General features: G+C 47.8%; 1 protein-coding gene across 1 annotated transcript; it reads right to left on the reverse strand.

Annotated features, from left to right (window-relative positions):
• Nucleotides 1–213: 213 nt before the first annotated feature.
• STARD5 (StAR related lipid transfer domain containing 5) lies at nt 214–10,542 on the reverse strand. Its single transcript, XM_060005336.1, has 6 exons — nt 10,395–10,542; nt 9,661–9,710; nt 9,175–9,307; nt 5,959–6,076; nt 5,020–5,113; nt 214–361 (listed from the first exon to the last, which is right to left on the reverse strand). The coding sequence occupies exons 1-6, from the start codon at nt 10,491–10,493 to the stop codon at nt 214–216; spliced, it is 642 nt and encodes a 213-aa protein (XP_059861319.1). The 5' UTR covers nt 10,494–10,542.
• Nucleotides 10,543–19,114: the final 8,572 nt, after the last annotated feature.

A 19,114-nucleotide genomic window follows, 5' to 3' on the forward strand; every position in this document is an offset into this window, starting at 1 on the left:
CTGGAGGAGGGGTGCTTGGGAAATGGCAGCCCCACCCAAGTGGAAGGAGGCGCAGGAGGGGCCAGGGCTGCCTCTGGCTGATGTCTGGTCATTGGTGGGTTCCAAAGGTAGAGCGGTTCCACTGGAGCCCGTGTTCTCCCAGGCTCTCCAGCTGCGTCCCAACAATGGCAGCTCCGCCGAGTCATGGCAGTTCTCAGCCCACCAGCCAGGATGTCAGCCGTAGAATTTCTTCACTGCTTTCTGGAGGTTGGCGTAAAACCCGGCCATGCTGCGGGGAAAGAAGGAGTCCACCACGCCCTGCGGAAGGTAACCGCTGAGGTCGGTCTGGAAGAACGTGACCAGGCTGGTCTTGTTGGGCTCCCTGTGAAAGCAAGGCCAGGGCTGTTATGCGTCTGGAGCAGAAAGCCCGCCCAGGGGAACGGTCCAGACCCAGGGGTTTCGCTGGGTTCACTGCCCAGGGCATCCCTCAGGACCTGCTTCTTTTCAGGATGGAAGCGGGTCCTCTCGTGGATGCTTCCATGGCCCCGCCAGGCCGTTGCGCGAGGACGACCCCCCACTTCCAGCCCAGGAAGGTCATTCGTTCCCTGTGCCCGACTCACTCGGCAAAGGCTTTCAGAGAGGTCACTCCTGTACCGGGTCCTGGGAGGAACAGACACAATGCTGCACTCTGTCCATTGAGGGCAGCGGTTCTCCAAATGGTCTGGCAGTTCCTGGGGGCTCCTGACACCCTTTCAAGGGGTCTGCAAGGTCAGAGCTATTTTCGTCACAACACTAAGATGTGATTTGCCTTTTTCACTCCCATTCTCTCAGCGTGTACTTCACTCTCACGAATTTTCTCTTGGCCAGGACCATGAGGGCATGGGCTTCGTGGAGACCACTGAGCATTTTATTTGAATGGAGCTGTCAACAGCTTCCGGGGGAGGTTTCCAGAGGCTACGTGAGATGTGATATCACAACAGACTGAATGCAGAAGCAGATATGAGCTTCTGTTAAACCTGACATTAAAGAGATTTCCCAAAATGTCAAACAGGGCCACTCTTCACTATTTTTCTCCTCTTTTGAAAAATATGGTTACTTTTCACAAAAATATTTATGGGAACATATAATACACGTATTCTCATTATTTTAAAATAAATGTTTTTTAAATATCCCAGTTTTAATTTCAAGTATAGTAAATACTGATGGATATAATCCACATGAACAGAAGCCCTTTGATGCCCTGAACAACATTTAAGAGTGGAATGGAGCCTCAGACCAAAAGCGTGAGAAGGGCTGACGTAGAGACCTGACGCGTAACTCGCGCCCACGTGAAGGGGCTTCGGCTGGGGGTGGCAGAAGCCCCGAGGGAGGCCACAACACGGAACATGGCACAGACCTGTGCCGAAGTCGAGAGGCGGCGTCCGCTCACCAACCTAGCAACTCAGCGGACCTCCCTGGGCTGCACACGTAGTGGCCTCATGCTCAGGGGCACAAGGCAGTGAAGCCCACCAGCGAGAGTCAGATTCAGTGAGGGGCGTGCACGGGAGGAAATGGGACCCAACTTGGTAGGGACAAGGGGTCTTCAGTGTCACAAACTTCCCAATTGCCAGGACAACAAAGGCACGGGCTTTGCGGAGACCATTTGGCGTTTCATTTGAATGGAGCTGTCAGCAGCCTCAGAGTCTCAACAGGAACCCCACGGAGCATTGCACCTGCCCATCAAATGTTTCCTGACATCCTGGAGGTCAAGGGCTGAGAAGTGGAGAGCCTTTAGAACCTTGCCCTCCCTCCCAGATGCACAGACAGGGCCGGGGACCAGCAGATGAATGACAGTGCAGGACGGTGCTGGCTGGGCAGGCTTCTCTCCTCTGCTCGTGCCTTCTCTGCACAGAGCCTGAACTCGGGGCGGGGCTGGGGGGGCACAGACTGCCTTCCATCCCAAAGCCTCAGCATCATCGGACTCTATTCCTTGCTCACCAACCCCCAGCCCCTCCACCTTTGCTGGGACCTTCTCTCTTCTCTCTGTTCCTCCTCTCCGGGCTCACTCAAGCCCCCGTACTTCTCAGTGCTGTCCTCTTTGGCCTGAACAGGTGAGGGAGAAAGTCTGCCCAGTGACCATGCTCTCCTCCGGGTGAAGACGGGGCTTGGGAGGAGGTAAACACGCAACAGGCCGGGTGGAAGAGGCAAACTCGGTACCTTACAGAGTGGTCACGGTGAAGAGTGTTTCTCGCTTGGACATCATTAACAGAGCTGGCAAAGGGGGGCTCAGAGAGATGTTGGAATCACCTGGTCTCCCCATGGAGAAGGCTGGGCTAGATAACGGCGTCCACCACTGGTCCTTGTTGTAAGGATTCGTGAGCTAACACGTGCAGAGCACTCAGCAGACTCGCTGGGCACAGAGCAGGGCTGCATTCACGATGTGACTACGCTACCCCTGCTACAAACACCAGCCCCCCCGCCTGCAGAACAACCAGAACCCGACAGCTCTGCCCTGTCCGCTGCAGCCACTCGACTCAGGCGCCACCATCCCTCACCTCTAATTAGTCCCCTTGCTCTGGCTCACAACCTCGCCCACTCCAGAGGCATCACAGCACTGGACACCCAGCTCAGGGCACATACTGCTCCAGACTCCCCGCCAGCTCCCCATTCGATTCCGAGGGCAGCGCCCACGACTCCAAGACATGGGCCCTGCTCTCTTAGTGACGGGATCTCCTTGCCTTTCCCCCTGCTCACTGCCATCTGGCACAATGGCCTCCATGCCATTCCCTCAATGCCCCTTGCCTGCCCCCACCTCAGGGACTTTGGACCTGCTTATCCCTCTGCCAGGAACGCACTCCCCCCAGCCCCCTTCCATCCCCAAGGCTCCCTGTGCCGTGCTTTGGTCAAACGTCCTATCAGCGGGGCCTTTGGTCTAGCTCCCCCATCCCTCCCCGGCACCTTTATCTGGTTTCAGTTTTCTCCAAATCATTTAAAATCTGATCATTACAAGCGTGTACATCTGATATAATTATGGTGCTTGTGTTTTGTCTGTCTACCCTGCTCCCACTAGAATCTAAGTTCCAAGAAGGCTTATCTGTTTTGAAGGGTCAATATCTAGATTAAGAGCATAGATTTTGGAGTCAGATGCTATAGCTTGACCAGCTCCTGGCTGTGTGATCTTGAGTAAGTTACATAACCTCTCTGTGCCCAGAGTCCTCATATAAAAAATGAAGGTAATAACAGTACCTTAGAATTGTTATAAGAATAAAAATGAGTTAAATTATAAAATATAAAGAAGAGTGCCTGACACACAGGAGTGATGTATAAACATTTGCTGCTGTTCCTGTCACGATTAGTATCGCTTCTTGAATCCATAGCGCCTAGAACAGGCCTATATTCATAGAGTGATGGGAACCATCACAGTCACAGGCTTCAGATCCACATAAAATGCTTTCAGATCCACATAAAATGCTTTCAAGCGAGCTGAGTCAAAACCTCCACACTAGGGACTCCCCTGGTGGTCCAGGGCTTAAGATCCCACGCTTCCACTGCAGCGGAGGCAGGTTCCATCCCTGGTCGGGGAACTAAGATCTCGCATGCTATGCGGTGCGGCCAAAAGATAAAACAACAAGAAATATATATATATATATATATATATATATATATATATATATATATATATATAAAACATATTGGGAAGAAATATTTGTAACATATATAATGAGAAATGTTTTTAAAATGTCTTAAGAAAAACACCTCCACACTAGCTGGGTTTTGGCTCTAAGTGACCCAGGTACAAAGTCTGTGCAATCAACTCTTGCCATCTGGAATGAGGCATAATGATACTCATCAAATTGTATGTTCTCCCCAAGGAAGATATCCATAGAATTCAGCCCCTAAGGGGAAGGTGCGCTGACTCTTATTCTGAAAATTCCTCTGTGCGCGCGCGCGCGCGCGTGTGTGTGTGTGTGTGCGCGCGTGTGTGCGCATGGCGAGGGGAGCTGTGTTGGACTGCAGCTATGCTATTATTTTCAAACTCATAAAGTTTTGCTACGTTTAACAGAAGTCTGCCACAAGATGTCTGAAAAGCCAGCTTAGTCAGAAGTGTTAGGTGGACGTGTGGGATGTGGGTTTTCGGTACAATGCTATAGCACCAAAACCCTTCTCCTGGGATTGTGCAGTGACAGCATCGATGTTTCCCCTGCTGGTGTCTGTTTGTGGGTTGCAGGGTGACAGGGACAGACCCTCAGGTACAGTTTCTTTCTTTGTCAACTTGAGTGGTTCCCAGGATAAACCAGTGACCTTTGGGTTATTATTACACGGAAAGCTCCTGGTAAAAACCTGGCCCTGGTGGCCCAGCGGTTAAGACTCCACGCTTCCACTGCAAGGGGCGTGGGTTCGATCCCTGGTCAGGGAACTAAGATCCCGCACGCTGCTCGGTGAGGCCAAAACCAAAAACCCAAAAACCCCAAAAGAACCTGGCCATGACCTGCGAGAAAATAGGGACAGAACCGTTTCTGAGCTCAGTTCTGGGGCTGACTCACGGTGTGCTCTGAGAATCGCCCTTTAGCCCCGAGCATCTCCACCCCATTCCTCGGTGAGGGGTGAGGAGCACCGTGTGGGATTCGGGGTGAGGACAGCTAAGCTCTTGCCTGCTCCAGGCTGCTGGAGAGCACTCAGAACATGGAGGAGAAGACTGGGTGCCCAGGGCCCCCATGGCCAGCCTGTGAGCCTGCACAGACCACCTAACTTCCCCAAGCCTCAGTTTCCTCATTTGCTAAACGGCACCGTGACATTTGCTCAGCTTGCCTGGGGCCGGAGGGAGGGTTCCCCACATCAGAAACAATGACACTTGCCCACAATTCTTTCCCACGTGCCTAGAACTTTGGCGTGTTACGTCACCAAGGTGTGTGTATAGGGTTCCGTAACATCAAGGCCTACAGAGTGGCGAGGCATTTTTATTACTACGAATCATCATTCATGTTGCCATTGAGTAGAATGTCCTCAGTGAAGCCACAGTTAGGTCTGGGCACATCATTCAATCCAAGAGGTTATCCTTACCCTGGCAGAGGTCCGCAGAAGCAACCACAAGGATGGTTAAATCCTCTCACATAACCTGGCTTTGGGGGACATAACAGATGCTCCACACTGGTAGCTGGAAGACAGAGAAAGACGCTCAGTGAGCTACAACTTCGGGCAGTTGGGCCACTGCCGCTGAAGGGCCTTACCGGGCACCCACGGTGGGTACAGACCAGTCATCTGGAGCCCAGGCGTCAGAGGACGACCCTGCCACTTGGCCCTGAGCTCTTCCTACTGCCACCCCCCTGTCCCTCACACTCACGTTCACACATACTCGTGCGCACACACACACACACACTCATGTCCACAGCTTCCCCAAGCCTGCTGGAATATTAGAGAAAACAACATTTCAGACTATGAGGCCTGGGGACAGGAGAACGAAGGGACCCCTCTCAAATCGCAGCCGCGAGAGGTGTGGATGGACACACAATCGACCCCCATGTGGAAGATTCAGAGGAGTGGCAGGCGCTGTGGCTTTCAGCGGGATGCACCATCAAAAGTGCAGAGGCAGGAACTCTGCTCCTCGTGGGAAGGAGGGGAGCGGACAGCCCCACAGCCCTCTCGGGACGGTGCTCCGTGGGTGCAGGGAATCACCACACCCTGGGGTTCCCTGAAGCCAAACGGTACCTCGCATGTCTAGGGTACAAACTATGCACCTCAGCAGGGATGAAAACGGGGTGCTGACGAAATCTGCGATTTATAACTAAAATTACTAGTGTGTGGACTCTCCCACCTCAGACCTCCCCGGCACAGAATCTCCCCAAACCTGACAAGGGGAGGCTGGCACAGAAAAAAGGACCCAGGCTGTGAGTGCTCCAGGGATTTCCAGCTGGTCGGCTTTCCTTGAAGAGCTGGGCGGGTGTGGAGGAGACAGAGCCCAGCATCCCACGAAGGCTTTGCAGCAGCCCTGCCGTCACTCACCATTGGAACTGATGGTCCCATCCTCATACGTCTTGACCAGCACCAGGTCCACAAAGTCTCTGGGAGAGATGAGCTTCATGACGGCCGAGGGGGTGGTGGTTCTGCTGACGCACTGTGTCTGTCAGAGCAAAGGGGGATCCAGCTGCGTCTGATGGCTGCGCATCTGCTCCCCGCTCCAACTCAACTCGGAGCTCATCCACCCTGTCCCAATACCCCAGGGTCTGGAAAATGGGAATAGCACTGACAGCAGGGTGGTGCTGTGACCTGGAGGGTCTAGAATGAACTTTCCTGGACGTGCCAAGGGTCATGGCAACACACCCAGCTCGTAGAATCCAGGGTTGTGACACGGGCTGCCCATGGCCAATCAGGACCACTCTGAGCTTATGTTTCAAAAGATCATGAGAGTTGCCATTAATTGAGCACGTAGTAAGAGCCCGGCTGGACAAAGCTCTCAGTGGTCCTTTGCAACTGAGAAATAGGTTTCACGAACCCATTTCACAGGTGAGGAAACTGAGGCTTGGAGAGATGAAGGAATTCACCACAAAGCTCAGGGTGGAGATGAGGCCTGAATAGGGCCAGGAGTAGGGTGAGGCAAGAGAGGCCATTCCTTCCTAAGGCCGACCGGGTACTTGCCTAACCCTGAGAGCAGTGCCTCCTTAAATGTGTGTCCTGGGTAGCTTTCTGGTTTCTCCCAGCCCCAGCCCTGGGAGGTAGCACCCCTTGAACTGCACTCCATCTCAGAATATCCCACCAAGTCCATTCTCCCACTTTACAAGCCAAGGGCCCTTCAAACCCACCCCATGCTTTATCCCATGATTCCCCTCCTCCAGCAGGACCCCAGTCCTTTCAAGGTCACAAGGTACAGGTCAGGCCCGAGGATGGGACAGTCCTGGGGAGACCTCTGGGGAGCAGGCGAGAAGGTCTCTTGCCTCTTTGGCTATTAAGACTAGGGGCACTGTGTGTTGCTGAGAAAACTCTGACCCTGGGTATGAGTCTTCCAGGTGGGCATGCAATCCCTGGGGGCACTTGAGAACTTTCCAGTGGGCTCTGGGAGCACTGGGAATCAGTTTCCAGAGGGCTCATCCTCCATGTGTCCTTCCTAGAATGACCTGCCTGAGAACAGCCTGCACCTTCATGCAGGTTTCCCTTTCCCACTTGAAAAAGGTGCCACATACCCCACCCATCTGGAATCTTCCAATCATACACTGTCCTAGGGTGTAAAATCCTCCAGGGGGCCAAAGGGACACTGAGGGACGCTGATTTCAATATTTAACCGAGGCACTGCACACTGCAGTTAGAATTTCCATGTTTTCCCCTCTCTTAAAGCATATATTCTTTTTAAAGGCCAAAGCTTGTTGCTAGAAACAAGGTAATTTTGCCTTTTCTGAATTCTAGTAGTTTGTAGTTAGGAATGGCAGAAGTGATGAGATTTTTAAAAAAGTAACTATACAGCTTCCACTCCTGATTATTGCTACAAAACGCATCAATCCTGAAAGAGAGTGTCTGGAGAACAAGATGAAGAGGACATACTGGTAAGAAATGCTGAAAGCGGCAGCACGTGTTACAACTGCCTCAGACTTGTGGCAGGGCTCTGGATCTCACCCATCCACCCATCCATCTACTATCTATCAATCCTAGAATTAGGATATTTGAGATTTGTCAAAATCATGCTGTCATTCTGTTATTACATTTCCATTACGTTTCAAAGGGCATTAACCCATGTTTCCTCAACTTCAAGCATTTGTGTATAATTATTTGTATATTATCTTCACAATGTTTTCCTATCTCTGGTAGCACCTATCCTGTTATCCACTTAATATTTTTATCTAAATGTGCTCACTTTTTAAAAGTTAAACTTATTTTAAAAAGGAGGCTATTTAACTACTGGAAATGAAAAAAAGGTACCACTTGGCATAGATAAAAGACAACTGCAAAATATATATATATATATGTATACATATACACACACACAAGGGATTTTTGGGTTCTAATTCTGAGCCTGAGGCCAGCTGTCTGTTTGTTATAATGGAGATTCGCAAGTGTTAAACAGGTGTCAAAGGCACATTAGCACCTATCCCAGACTTTTCCCTTCAAGTTATCAGAGAGATTGAAGATTTGAAACGGGGTGACCTCCCTATGTGTGATTCAGTTTCAGCTTTGACTGTTAAAGACCAAATCACTGAATCACCTAGTGCCCCAACATTAGGTGCCCCACCCTTCAGGAAACACTGACATCATTTGTGATAATGAACTGAAATGTGAATTCTTGGTCAAGGTTAAGAACACTTGGGTCCTACGGATTGACCAGTAAAGAACTATGGCTTGAGGTTTCACAGCACCATCTACAGAAACACCCAAGAGGGTACCATGTCCGCAGATGTCAAAATCAAGGCACCATTCAAATTTTAAAAAGCCGGCAACATTTCCCCAGGGCAACTTTTTAATTCGTTTTGGCTATGTTTTGTGTTGTTTTTTCTCCTTAACTTCTATAATCAAAAGGAGGTGGATACTTAATACTACAGCGGATCCCAGGGCAGGACAAACTAGATCTTTGTTGTCCAATACGGTAGCCACTAGTTCCATGTGGCTATTTAAATTTACATCGAGTCATGAAAATTAAGTAAAATGAACAATTTATTTCTTCAAACTAGACACCTTTCAAATGCTCTGTGGCCACGTGGGGCTAGTGGCTACCGTATTGAACAGTGCTGTTGGAGCATATTTCCATCATAGCGGAAAGTTCTCCTGGGCAGCGCTAGAGTAGATACCACACATTTTACCAATGGAGCAACTGTCATCCAGCATCTGCCGCCTGGCGCAGCGTTACAGCTGGCAGAGAATCCTGACTCTTTGGCCAGGACTCAATTCATTACCATGGTCCCAGGAACGGGCAATATTTCAAACTAGAGCGGATGTTTCCAATCCAGGCACTGCTTCAGCATACTCAGAGCTAATGTTCACTCTGCACTCCTGCTTTCATCATCCACTGCTATGTTCTCTCAGCTCTGTTTAGGGCAGCTCTACCTCTCTGGGTCTCATCGTTACCTACCTGTACCTGGGCCGAGGCTGGGTTTGAGGGTCAAGCAGTGGGCAACCTGTTTGCTGGGCTTCAGGGGCTCACAGTGTACTCCTCTTGCCTAAAGGTGTCACTGACCCCCCGCAGAGGGAACAGAGTCAGGTTACTGTCTAGGGATAACAGTGCTTAGAAAGACTTACATCAGTGATGCTTTCGATAATTTCAAAACTGTTCACATTCTCATCCCACTTATCTCGTAGGGTCCCAGCAAGTGGCTTCACACAGTCCCACACCTGCTCTGGTGTCCCATTCACAATGCCTTCTCCTCGGTACCTGGAGCACAAAGAGGAATGTGACCCCAAGGCGTCAAACTTGTTTATCCTGGGATGACATATAAGGACTAGAAGTCACGTCTGTCGCTGTTCTTTAAGACAGCCTTGCAGAGAAGGGGCTGACATTTACCAGCCCACCTCCCCTCAGGCCTGCAGGAATGGAAGGAAGGCAAGCTTTCATAAGAATATAGTTTGAGGAAATGATGTAGTTAAACACGGAAACTTTTCTGGAAGGTAACTGGCAAGTTGATTCCAGGTGCTAGGGTTGACTAGAGTCTCTTAGGAAGCAAACCCACAGAAACAGCAGGAAAGGTGTGGCACCTTTGACAAGCTTTGAACAAGGGGTGCACTTACAGGTTCCCTGGAAACTCCGCAGACGGCCTCCAGGAAACTGAAACTCCGTTCTGTCAAAAGGCACAGAATCGCAAAATTTTAGAGCTAGAAGGGCCCTTGGGAGATCACCAGGCCCAATCCCCTGTTTTACCGAAGAAAAGTCGAGAGCCCCAAGAGATGCAAATCTCCAAGGTAGCCAACTGACATGTAGCAGAGTGGGGACTGGTCCAGGACAAAGCTGCCCCCAGGAGGATGTGATGGACAAAGGGATCTTATGTGGCTGACTGGAAGAGCACTGGGGAGTTTTCAAACCACCTTAAAAATCACCATGCATCTTGTTTCCTCGGGCAATTTATGTCTGTTTGTTAAAAATCCTAAGTGTCCAGTGACCAACACCATCCCTCTGCCACCTTCCCGGGAAGGCAGAGAGGGGCTCCTGCTCTGAGGAAAGGAGTAAAGGCTTTGGAGCCTGGTGCTTCCGGTTCCATCCTAACCATTTACCAGCCAGGTGACCTTGGCCAAGTCTTTCAAAGAAAGGGACAGATACTTATCTCCCGGGGGGGGGGTCATTGTGTGCAAAAACAGACTCGATAATTTTTTAAGGAAACAACCCCCAGTGCGATCTCCTCCTCAGTCTAGCTCCGGAGGATGGAACGCAGAAAACCTCCAGGAGAGAGCAGCCCGGGGGCTTCTGGAACCCCGGCCCCAGGGAGCAAAGGCCCCCTCGACCCCTTCCTGCCCAGCTCCTCACTCACGCCTTCCCGGCAAATCTTCCATCCTGACTCGTCTCGCCGGTACTGGAGCATCTTCTCCGCCACCACCTCGCTTATCTGCGCGGCCAACGCCGGGTCCATTGCGCCGAGAGCTGCGCGAGGTTGCTGGCTCGCAGGTGCGGTGTGCGGTGGCGGCCGGGCACTTAGGTATGGGAGGCCGGAAAGCCCGGGCCAGCAGAGGAGCCCGGAGTCCCGCCCCCAGCCCCGCCCCCGCTCTAGGATTGGCCTAGACCATCAGACAGACCCTGCCCCTCTCTGAGATTGGCAGGGTCGGAGATCACCGGCCAGTCACCGCAGGACGCCCTCCGCCCCGACGGGTCCGAGGCGCGCCCCGCACGGTCCTGCAGAACCTGCTTTTCGCCCGTCCCAGCTCAGGGAGGGGCTCTGGGACTCCGGAACTTGAGAAGGCCAGTGGTGGAGAGCCAAGTGGGCCGGGCCAGGTCGTGCGCAGCGTCGTAGACTTGTGTAAGGAGCGTGGACTTCTGTGTTGAATGCACAAAGGCTTTCAGCCAGGCGGGAAGATGGAGAAATTTCCATCCGAAATACCTTTCTAGGGCGGCTGTTGCAGGGGTGCAAGAGGGAATGAGCGTAGAGACTGGGAGGCCCGTTAGGAAGCTGCAGCGATAGTGAGAGAGATGGGGGTGGCCTGGAGCAGTGGCTGGGTGATGGGGGTGGAGAGAAGAGGACCCCTCGTAAAGTGCTTAGAAGGTAGAACGTAGAGATCTCTGTGACAGATGGTGGAGGCCGGAGGAGCAGGAAGCATCGTGACTCCCACCTTATGGCTTGAGCCACGGGTGGCTTAGCTGAGCTGGGGACAAGACAGGCTGGAGGGGGAACATGGTGCGTTCAGTTCTGGGCACGTTCAGTTGGAGGTGCCTGAAAGACCTCTATGTGATGTCCGGGAGACAGTGGGATACGCTGGCATCTGGGAGAGAGCTGGGCTCCAGATAAGAGGTCGCAGGGTTCTGTGCCTCTGGGTGGCATCTACCTTGGAGGGTGAGTGGGGGGGTCACACCACTCCAGCCTCCTATCCTATCCTCCTCTTCAGCGCTATAACCAACTAAATATTTGAAAAGGTCAACACTGAGATCAGTTTGTATTTTCTGTTGTGTGTGCTTATTATTTCATTTAAAGGTTTGAAAAAAAATGGTGTAAAGAAAATGACTACTTGAAACCCCCTTTTGGAAGATGTGATGGGCTGCCAGGTGTTAAGAAGCCGGATGGGGAATTAGGGAGTCCAAGTTCTAGACCTGGTTTCACCCACACTTTGCCATGTGCTTTTGAGCAAGTCACTTAGCCTGTTTGCTTGTAGGTGAAATGGGACCATAATGAATGTCTCCCCATGCCACTGTGATAGGCAAGTGAAGAAATGCATGTGAATGTACCTTGGAGCCATTAAAAAAAAAAAAGGACCAATAAGTTAACCATGGTTAAAAAATTAAGCACATCAAAATCTCATAAAAAGTCAGATCATAGTCTGAGGGAAAAATTAGAGCATATTTTAACTAGAAGGAAGTTTTCTTCATGTACCAAGTGCTCTTACAAATCACTAAGTCATTTTCAAGTAACCCAACAGACCAAAAGAACGCATCAGATATGAACAGACACTTTGCAGAAAAATAAATTAGCACGGCTAACATGGATATGAGAAGATGCAGAACCACCCCCATAGTTAAGGAATTAAAACTTAAAACAAGGGGACACTTTTTACACCTACCTGAGGGACAGATCTGAAGAGGTTTGTCCCTCAGGGAACAAACAAAGGACAAACAAGAGGCTGAGAAATCTGACAGCGGTTAATTCCGTGTTGATGAGTATATGGAGAAACAGTTGTTTTTATACAACTTTATACAGTTGTTTTTACGCTCTGTGGGTGAGAGTGTAAATTTATGTAACCTTCTGGGAGCAAAATAACATGTATTAAAATTTTAATTTACTTTTTTTTTGACCCAGCAACTCCTGCACACAGATGTGTAAGATTGATCTTGCAACTGGAAACAACCTAGTGTTTGTCAATTGATTAAACAAAGTTACAGGAAGTAACAATAGATTAAACAAAGTTACATTTATTAGATTATTATGTAGCCATTAATATAGTGTGGCCCAGATGAGAAAAGGTGGGGCTGGAACAGACAGGAAATACTCAACAGAGCCTAGGGAACTAGAAGTATGAGCGGATATGAGTGGACTATTTTAATCAAGAGCAATTCACTCTCTATGAAGGAAACAAATGGTATTTTCAAGCTTAACTTTAAAATAACTTAAAATTATTTAAATTCTTACCCGCACCAAATAAAATGTTTATGTGTGTACTAACAGGGAAAATATCCACTATATATATTAAAAAAATGTAAATTGAAGGACAGCGGTACTGTAGATAAGAATAAGAGTCAGGGCTCAAGTCCGAGTGCCCTGGTTCAAATCCCAGTGTCACCATTTACTAGCCGTGACCTTGGTGAATAACTGACCATTCCAGACCTTTGCATCCTCATTTGGAAAATGAGAAAATGAGTAGTACTAACTCATAGGGTTGACATGTGGGTTAAAGGATTTAATAAATGAATAGCAATGAGAATGGTGCTTGGCATACAATAAGTATATATTTATATATAGTATCATAGTATGATATATATCATATATCATGTATATATATCTTGAGTGAGAAAGAGAAATAACTAGAGATGTGCTTATATATGATATTTTTATGTTTACATATATGTTATGTATGTTTATATATGTACTATAGGTGTGGAATATTCACTTCTAGAAAGGTATAGAATAAACTGTTAACAGGAGGGGGTAATGCCACAGGACACTTCTTTTTCATTTTATATCATCATATACTGCTTAATATATTAATTACTAGCATGTAGGTTTGCTTAAATTTAAAAAGCGTTATTGGGACTTCCCTGGTGGCACGGTGGTTAAGAATCTGTCTGCCAATGCAGGGGACACGGGTTCGAGCCCTGGTCCAGGAAGATCTCACATGCCACGCAGCAACAAAGCCCGTGCGCCGCAACTACTGAGCCTGCGCTCTAGAGCCCGTGAACCACAACTGCTGAGCCCATGTGCCACAACCACTGAAGCCCACGCACCTAGGGCCGGTGCTCTGCAACAAGAGAAGCCACCACAATGAGAAGCCCGCGCACCTCAAAGAAGAGTGGCCCCTGCTTGCTGCAACTAGAGATAGCCCACATGCAGCAATGAAGACCCAACGTGGCCCAAAATTAAAAATATAAATAAATTAATTAATTAAAAAAATAATTTAAAAAATTAAAATAAAAAACGCCATTAAAAAATTCAATGTAGGGCTTCCCTGGTGGTGCAGTGGTTGAGAGTCCGCCTGCCGATACAGGGGACGCGGGTTCGTGCCCCGGTCCGGGAAGATCCCACATGCCGTGGAGCGGCTGGGCCCGTGACCCATGGCCGCTGAGCCTGCGCATCCGGAGCCTGTGCTCCGCAACGGGAGAGACCACAACAGTGAGAGGCCTGCGTACCGCAAAAAAAAAAAATAAAAATTCAATGTAGAATATTTCTAGAAAGCTGCAGCTCTGGACCCTCTCAGTCTGGAGCCTATTAGAATTTTGTTTGGGGATAAAACACTATGAAAACAAAGCTGCGGTAAAGTATGTCTTGCTGTAGAAAGCGACTTTTGTTAGACATCGAATGCTTAAGAGATTTTTATACTTACAAAATGGAGCATGGGTTTTAAACTTTTTCTAGCATTATAAGAGACTTTAATCTTTGCTGCCAGAAAATGCCAGTCCTGGGTATACATGAAATATTTGGAGAAGCAAACTGTTTAATCCTGAGGCCTGTACACACTGGCAGCAGGAGACGGGTGACGTTGGGACAGCTGTAGGCAGGCCTCTGGTCTGTTTTGCCTCTGGAGGCCAGGACAGGGCAGGGTGAGCATCTGGCTAGAGCCGGGGAGGGTGTGAGCTGCCCACAGAGCTGCTCAGCCCAGCCTGCGTTGGGCTCTTTATTTAGCAATCTCCTTGAGGCTGCAGTTCAGAGCTGACAGGGTAGAAGGAATAACTGACGTCTGTAGATTCCATTGATCAGATCCCACCCATGAGGTCCTCGGGCCTCCAAGTCAGCCAGTTGTCCAAAGCAGACCTCACTGAAGTCCTAGATGAACTTTAAATAGGTATATATGTGGCAGGGGGCCCAGAGACTTCTAACCCAAACCACCGCCAGACCATCAAGGGGATGGGCCCAAGTGTCCAAGTGCTCCAATCCTAAAATCTCCTGAATGGAGTATTTGCTTTCTACCTAGTCACTGATGAAGAACTGTATGTGTGTTTACTTAGTTAGCTCAGGCAGCTGCTAGGTGAATCGAGTCTGTGAGTACACATATATTTATGTATTCACCGGTAAGCCACTGGCCGAAGCACTTTACCTGTATTGTGTCATTTAACCCTCACAAGTAGAAACATCTAGTCCCACTTTACAGGTTAAGAAACTGAGGATCACATGGGGTGTCCAAGGCCACACAGCTAGTAAGTGGCAGAACTATGGCAAACACCACGCCCAGTTTCTATTTCTGAAGGTCACATTTATACTCATGCTTTACCGATTCCTACTTCCTAGAAGGATATGCAGTGGTTACCGTGAAATGGGTAAAGATTAAAACACATACACAATAACCTACGAACTCTAAAAAGGAGGAAAACACAAAAACACACACATACAGAGTGGCAGAAAAACAGGACTACTACCTCAGACTTGGGAGTTAGTCTTCTAGAAGCGTGTAGAAAGCTTTTTTCTGAGTTTCCTGCATTCACGAATTCAGAAACAGGAGTGACAGAGAGAATCATCCTCAAGTTGCTAAGATATTTACCAGACTGCTTTTTTCTGAGAAGTTTTGGGGTATTTTTGATTGTAGTATAGTTAATTTACAATGTTGTGTTAGTTTCAGGTGTACAGCACAGTGATTCAGAATATTTTCCATTATAGGTTATTACAAGCTATTGAGTAGAGTTCCCTGTGCTATATAGTAGGTCCTTGTTGTTTATCTATTTTATGTATAGTAGTGTGTATCTGTTAATCCCAAACTCCTAATTTATCCCTCCCCCCTTACCCCCTGGTAACCATAAGTTTATTTTCTACATTTGTAACTCTATTTCTGTCTTGTAGATAAGTTCACTTGTAGACAGAGGCAGACAGAGAAAGAAAAACATCATATGATATCACTTATATGTGGAATCTAAAAAAATCGTACAAACGAACTTATTTACAAAACGGAAATAGACTCACAGACGTAGAAAAGAAACTTATGGTTACCATAAAGGGAAGTGGGTAGAGGGATAAATTAAGAGTTTGGGATTAAAATATACACATTACTACATATAAAATAGATAATCAAAAAGGACCTACTGTACAGCACAGGGAACTATACTCAATAGCTTGTAATAACCTATAATGGAAAAGAATCTAAAAAAGAATATATACGTATGTGTATGTGTGTATAACTGAATCACATAGCTGTACACCTGAAACTCACACAACATTGTAAATCAACTATATTTCAATAAAACTTTTAAAATGAAGAAAAAAAAGTACCAGTATCCACTTCTAAGTCAACATGAGCACATGGGCCACAGAGCTGTATAAAAGATGTTTAGTGCAACATTGCTTTTAGCTGCAAAGAAGTGGAAATGACTTCAACGTCCATCAGTAAGAAATGGATAAATATCGTGTAGTTTATTCAAATGGTGAAATACTACAAGCTCAAGTGAGCTTGATCTGCATATGTCTTCAACAGGCCTCCGAAACATAAATATGTACAATCTGTGCAGTATAATAGCGTTTACTTAAGTAAGACATACTTACATATTGTTTATGGATGTGTATACATACATGTTTACACACATGCACACACACAACATGTATAGCTGTAAACAGCTGGCTGAACGGACACACGCCGTGTCGTGTGTCACGTGCCTTGGCAGCCTGAGGGGAATGCAACTAAGTGTGGGGATTAGAGTAGCTTCTGATGACATCTGTCCTGTTTTCTTTAATAAGAATAACAAAATGACTAGATGGAAATAAAATTTCAACATCTGTTGACACAGGGGGAGGATGGGTCCTTGTCACTCTAGTCTCTGTGCTCTTCTGCATCTTTTAAATTTCTCTAAATTAAAGACATAGCCCATCACTTTGTTGTGCAGCAGAAACTAACACAACATTGGAAAGCAACTATACTCCAATACAAATTTTTAAAAAATAATAAAATAAATATATTTTCAACCCTACAGAAAAGTTTCAAGAACAGAACAATCCCATACTGTTATAATCTGTATACGTTTCTGTAATACTTCAATAAAAGAAAATTCTGACCAACAAAAAGACGTAGCCGAATATTAAGTGCTGGAGTACATGTGAGCTATGTTGCTCACTGAAAGGTGATGAACGTATCTGCAGCTCTGGAGAAGTATTGGCAAAACGCGTGTTTTCTTAGGAATGCTGCGGCGCCTGCTGGTCCCCTAATCCTAATGGAATCCTCTCTGCTCTCACACAGACACAAGTACTCCTGCGGGTGCCTGGAGGCAGGGCCAGGCTTTTCCAAAATATGTTTCAATGTCCCAGGGAGCTCTTGGCTAACAGCCCCAGACTAAGCATGTAGAAGAGCATACCCTCATCGTGGAACTCCTGTGGGCACCTGTATTACAAAAGGACGTTCCCATGGCACGTAGAGCATTTCATCTTGAAGAAGGCACAACCTCCTGGATCTGTCATGGTCAGGAGGTCATGACATGAAGTAATTAAGCACTGTCAAGCAACTGGAAAATACTGCACACTTTTTTATGAATTTCGGGAGGAGTGTTCATCTGCGTCTACTTTTAAATGGCATTACATATACTGGATTTTTCTTTGGGGTTAGAATTAGCAGTAGATCTTGGAAGATAATCCCGTTACCATGTCATTCGTGATTCACTCATTAGGACGCTCCATTTATTTATTCATCCATCCATTCACATGCAACTAATGTTTATTAAGTACCTAGGATAGGCAGCATTCTGAGATGGCCCCCAGGATTCCTGCTCTTGGTGTACATTTCCTATAAAATCTCCTGTTGAGTGTGTTTGAACTTGTGAATCTGATAAGATTTCACTCCCATGATTAGGTTCTGTTATATGGTAAAGGTGAAGTTATTTAGAAGATGTAATTAAGGTCTCTGACCAATTAACTCTGAATTAATCAAAAGGAGATTATTCTGGGTGGGCCTGACCTAATCAGGTGAGTCCTTCAAAACAGAGTCCACACCTTGCCGGGAGAAAGAGATTCAAAGCTCAGGAACCCCTCTCTTGCTGGCCTTGAAGATGCAAGGAGCCATGTTATGGAGAGGGCCATGTGGGAGGGAAACGTGGGCAGCCTCTGGGAGCAGAGGGCCTCAGTCTTACAACCTCAAGGAAATGAATTCTGCCAATAGGCACATGAGCTCAGAAGGTGACACCCTAGCCTCGGATGAGATGTCAGCTCTGGCCGACACCTCGATTGAGACGCTGAGCAGAGCACCCAGCTAAGCCATGGAAACTGAGATGATAAATGAGTGTTGTTGTAAGCCACTAAGTTTGTTATGCAGCAAGAGAAAGCAAGTACAATATCTGTTATCTGTCAGGTACTGGGGCTGCAGAAATGAATAAACACCATTCCTCTCCCAAAGGCACTCACCGTCTGTTGGAGGAGACGGAAAACTTAAAAGACACAATTTAAAGCGAAAAGTTACCATGGAAATAGGAATAGGGGTACACGTCCGGTTAACCACGGAACGCTCATGGCTGCCAAACCCCCGCATATGCCAGTGAAAGAGGCATTGACCATAAAGGTGAAGATAACGGCAAGTGGGGAGGGACAGCTCTGTTCCTTCCCTGGGGCTCACCGGCTGGATGCCATCAACCTGGAATTTTCTGTGCCTGTGCATTCCTTCTCCACCTACCACATGGAGGAAGCCGGTCAGCAGGAGGAAAAACAAGGTCAACAAACAGACATAGAGTTGAAAGGTGAAAGAGAGAATCCTGAAGATGTTTGACACCCGGGTCCAACCGAGCCTGAAGCCAGTTTGATGCTCAACCCTCCCAGCTAAAGGAACCAGTAAACCCTGGGGATTTTGTTACCTCCAACCCAGGTATCCTGACTAATGAATACAGATAGGTAGTTGGGTAAACAGTATGGTAAGCGCTCAGTAAATTTTAGTAACTCTGGTCATTACTAAACTGATTGATATGAAGTAATTAAGCGCTGTGAAATCTTTAAGGGCAGCCACCTCATCTTGGGGTGTTTATCAGGGAGGACTGAGTTTTGTATGCTGAAAGAGAACATTACAATACGAACAGGCCACTCCTAAGATTCAGGACAAGGGCAGACACGTGGGGTGAGTCTTCTGTAATTGGATCAGCTGTCTGGCTTGCCTGTGATTTGGGGTCACCCTGAATGGAGGTCAAGGACTGAGGTTTTTTGAAATGATGGCCTAAAGTGGCTGGACCCAAAGAGACCCCCTGGAAACAGACCCGCACACTTGTATATGGTTGTTGTAGATTAGGGGGCCATAGCCCTGTGTGTCTCAGGGCCGCAGCCGGCAGGCCACACGCCTGGATATGCCCCACTGATCTCACCTACTGGGTGTGTTTGTCTCTCTTCCCGGAAGGGGAGGGACCATACACTTGTCGCGCTACACGGCATTCCAATAGGCCTCTGAT

This window comes from Delphinus delphis, chromosome 2 (assembly GCF_949987515.2).
Source record: "Delphinus delphis chromosome 2, mDelDel1.2, whole genome shotgun sequence".
NCBI classification, from domain to species: Eukaryota; Metazoa; Chordata; class Mammalia; order Artiodactyla; family Delphinidae; genus Delphinus; species Delphinus delphis.

What these genes read in the sequence shown, in the direction of transcription:
- STARD5 (XM_060005336.1), bottom strand. Translation starts at nt 10,493, where the DNA reads ATGGACCCGGCGTTGGCCGCGCAGATAAGCGAGGTGGTGGCGGAGAAG. An exon ending in GGAAGATTTGCCGGGAAGGC is followed by an intron (nt 9,711 to 10,394) that starts GTGAGTGAGGAG and finishes GCCTTTTGACAG; the next exon opens with AACGGAGTTTCAGTTTCCTG. An exon ending in TGGGACCATCAGTTCCAATG is followed by an intron (nt 5,114 to 5,958) that starts GTGAGTGACGGC and finishes TCTGTCTTCCAG; the next exon opens with CTACCAGTGTGGAGCATCTG.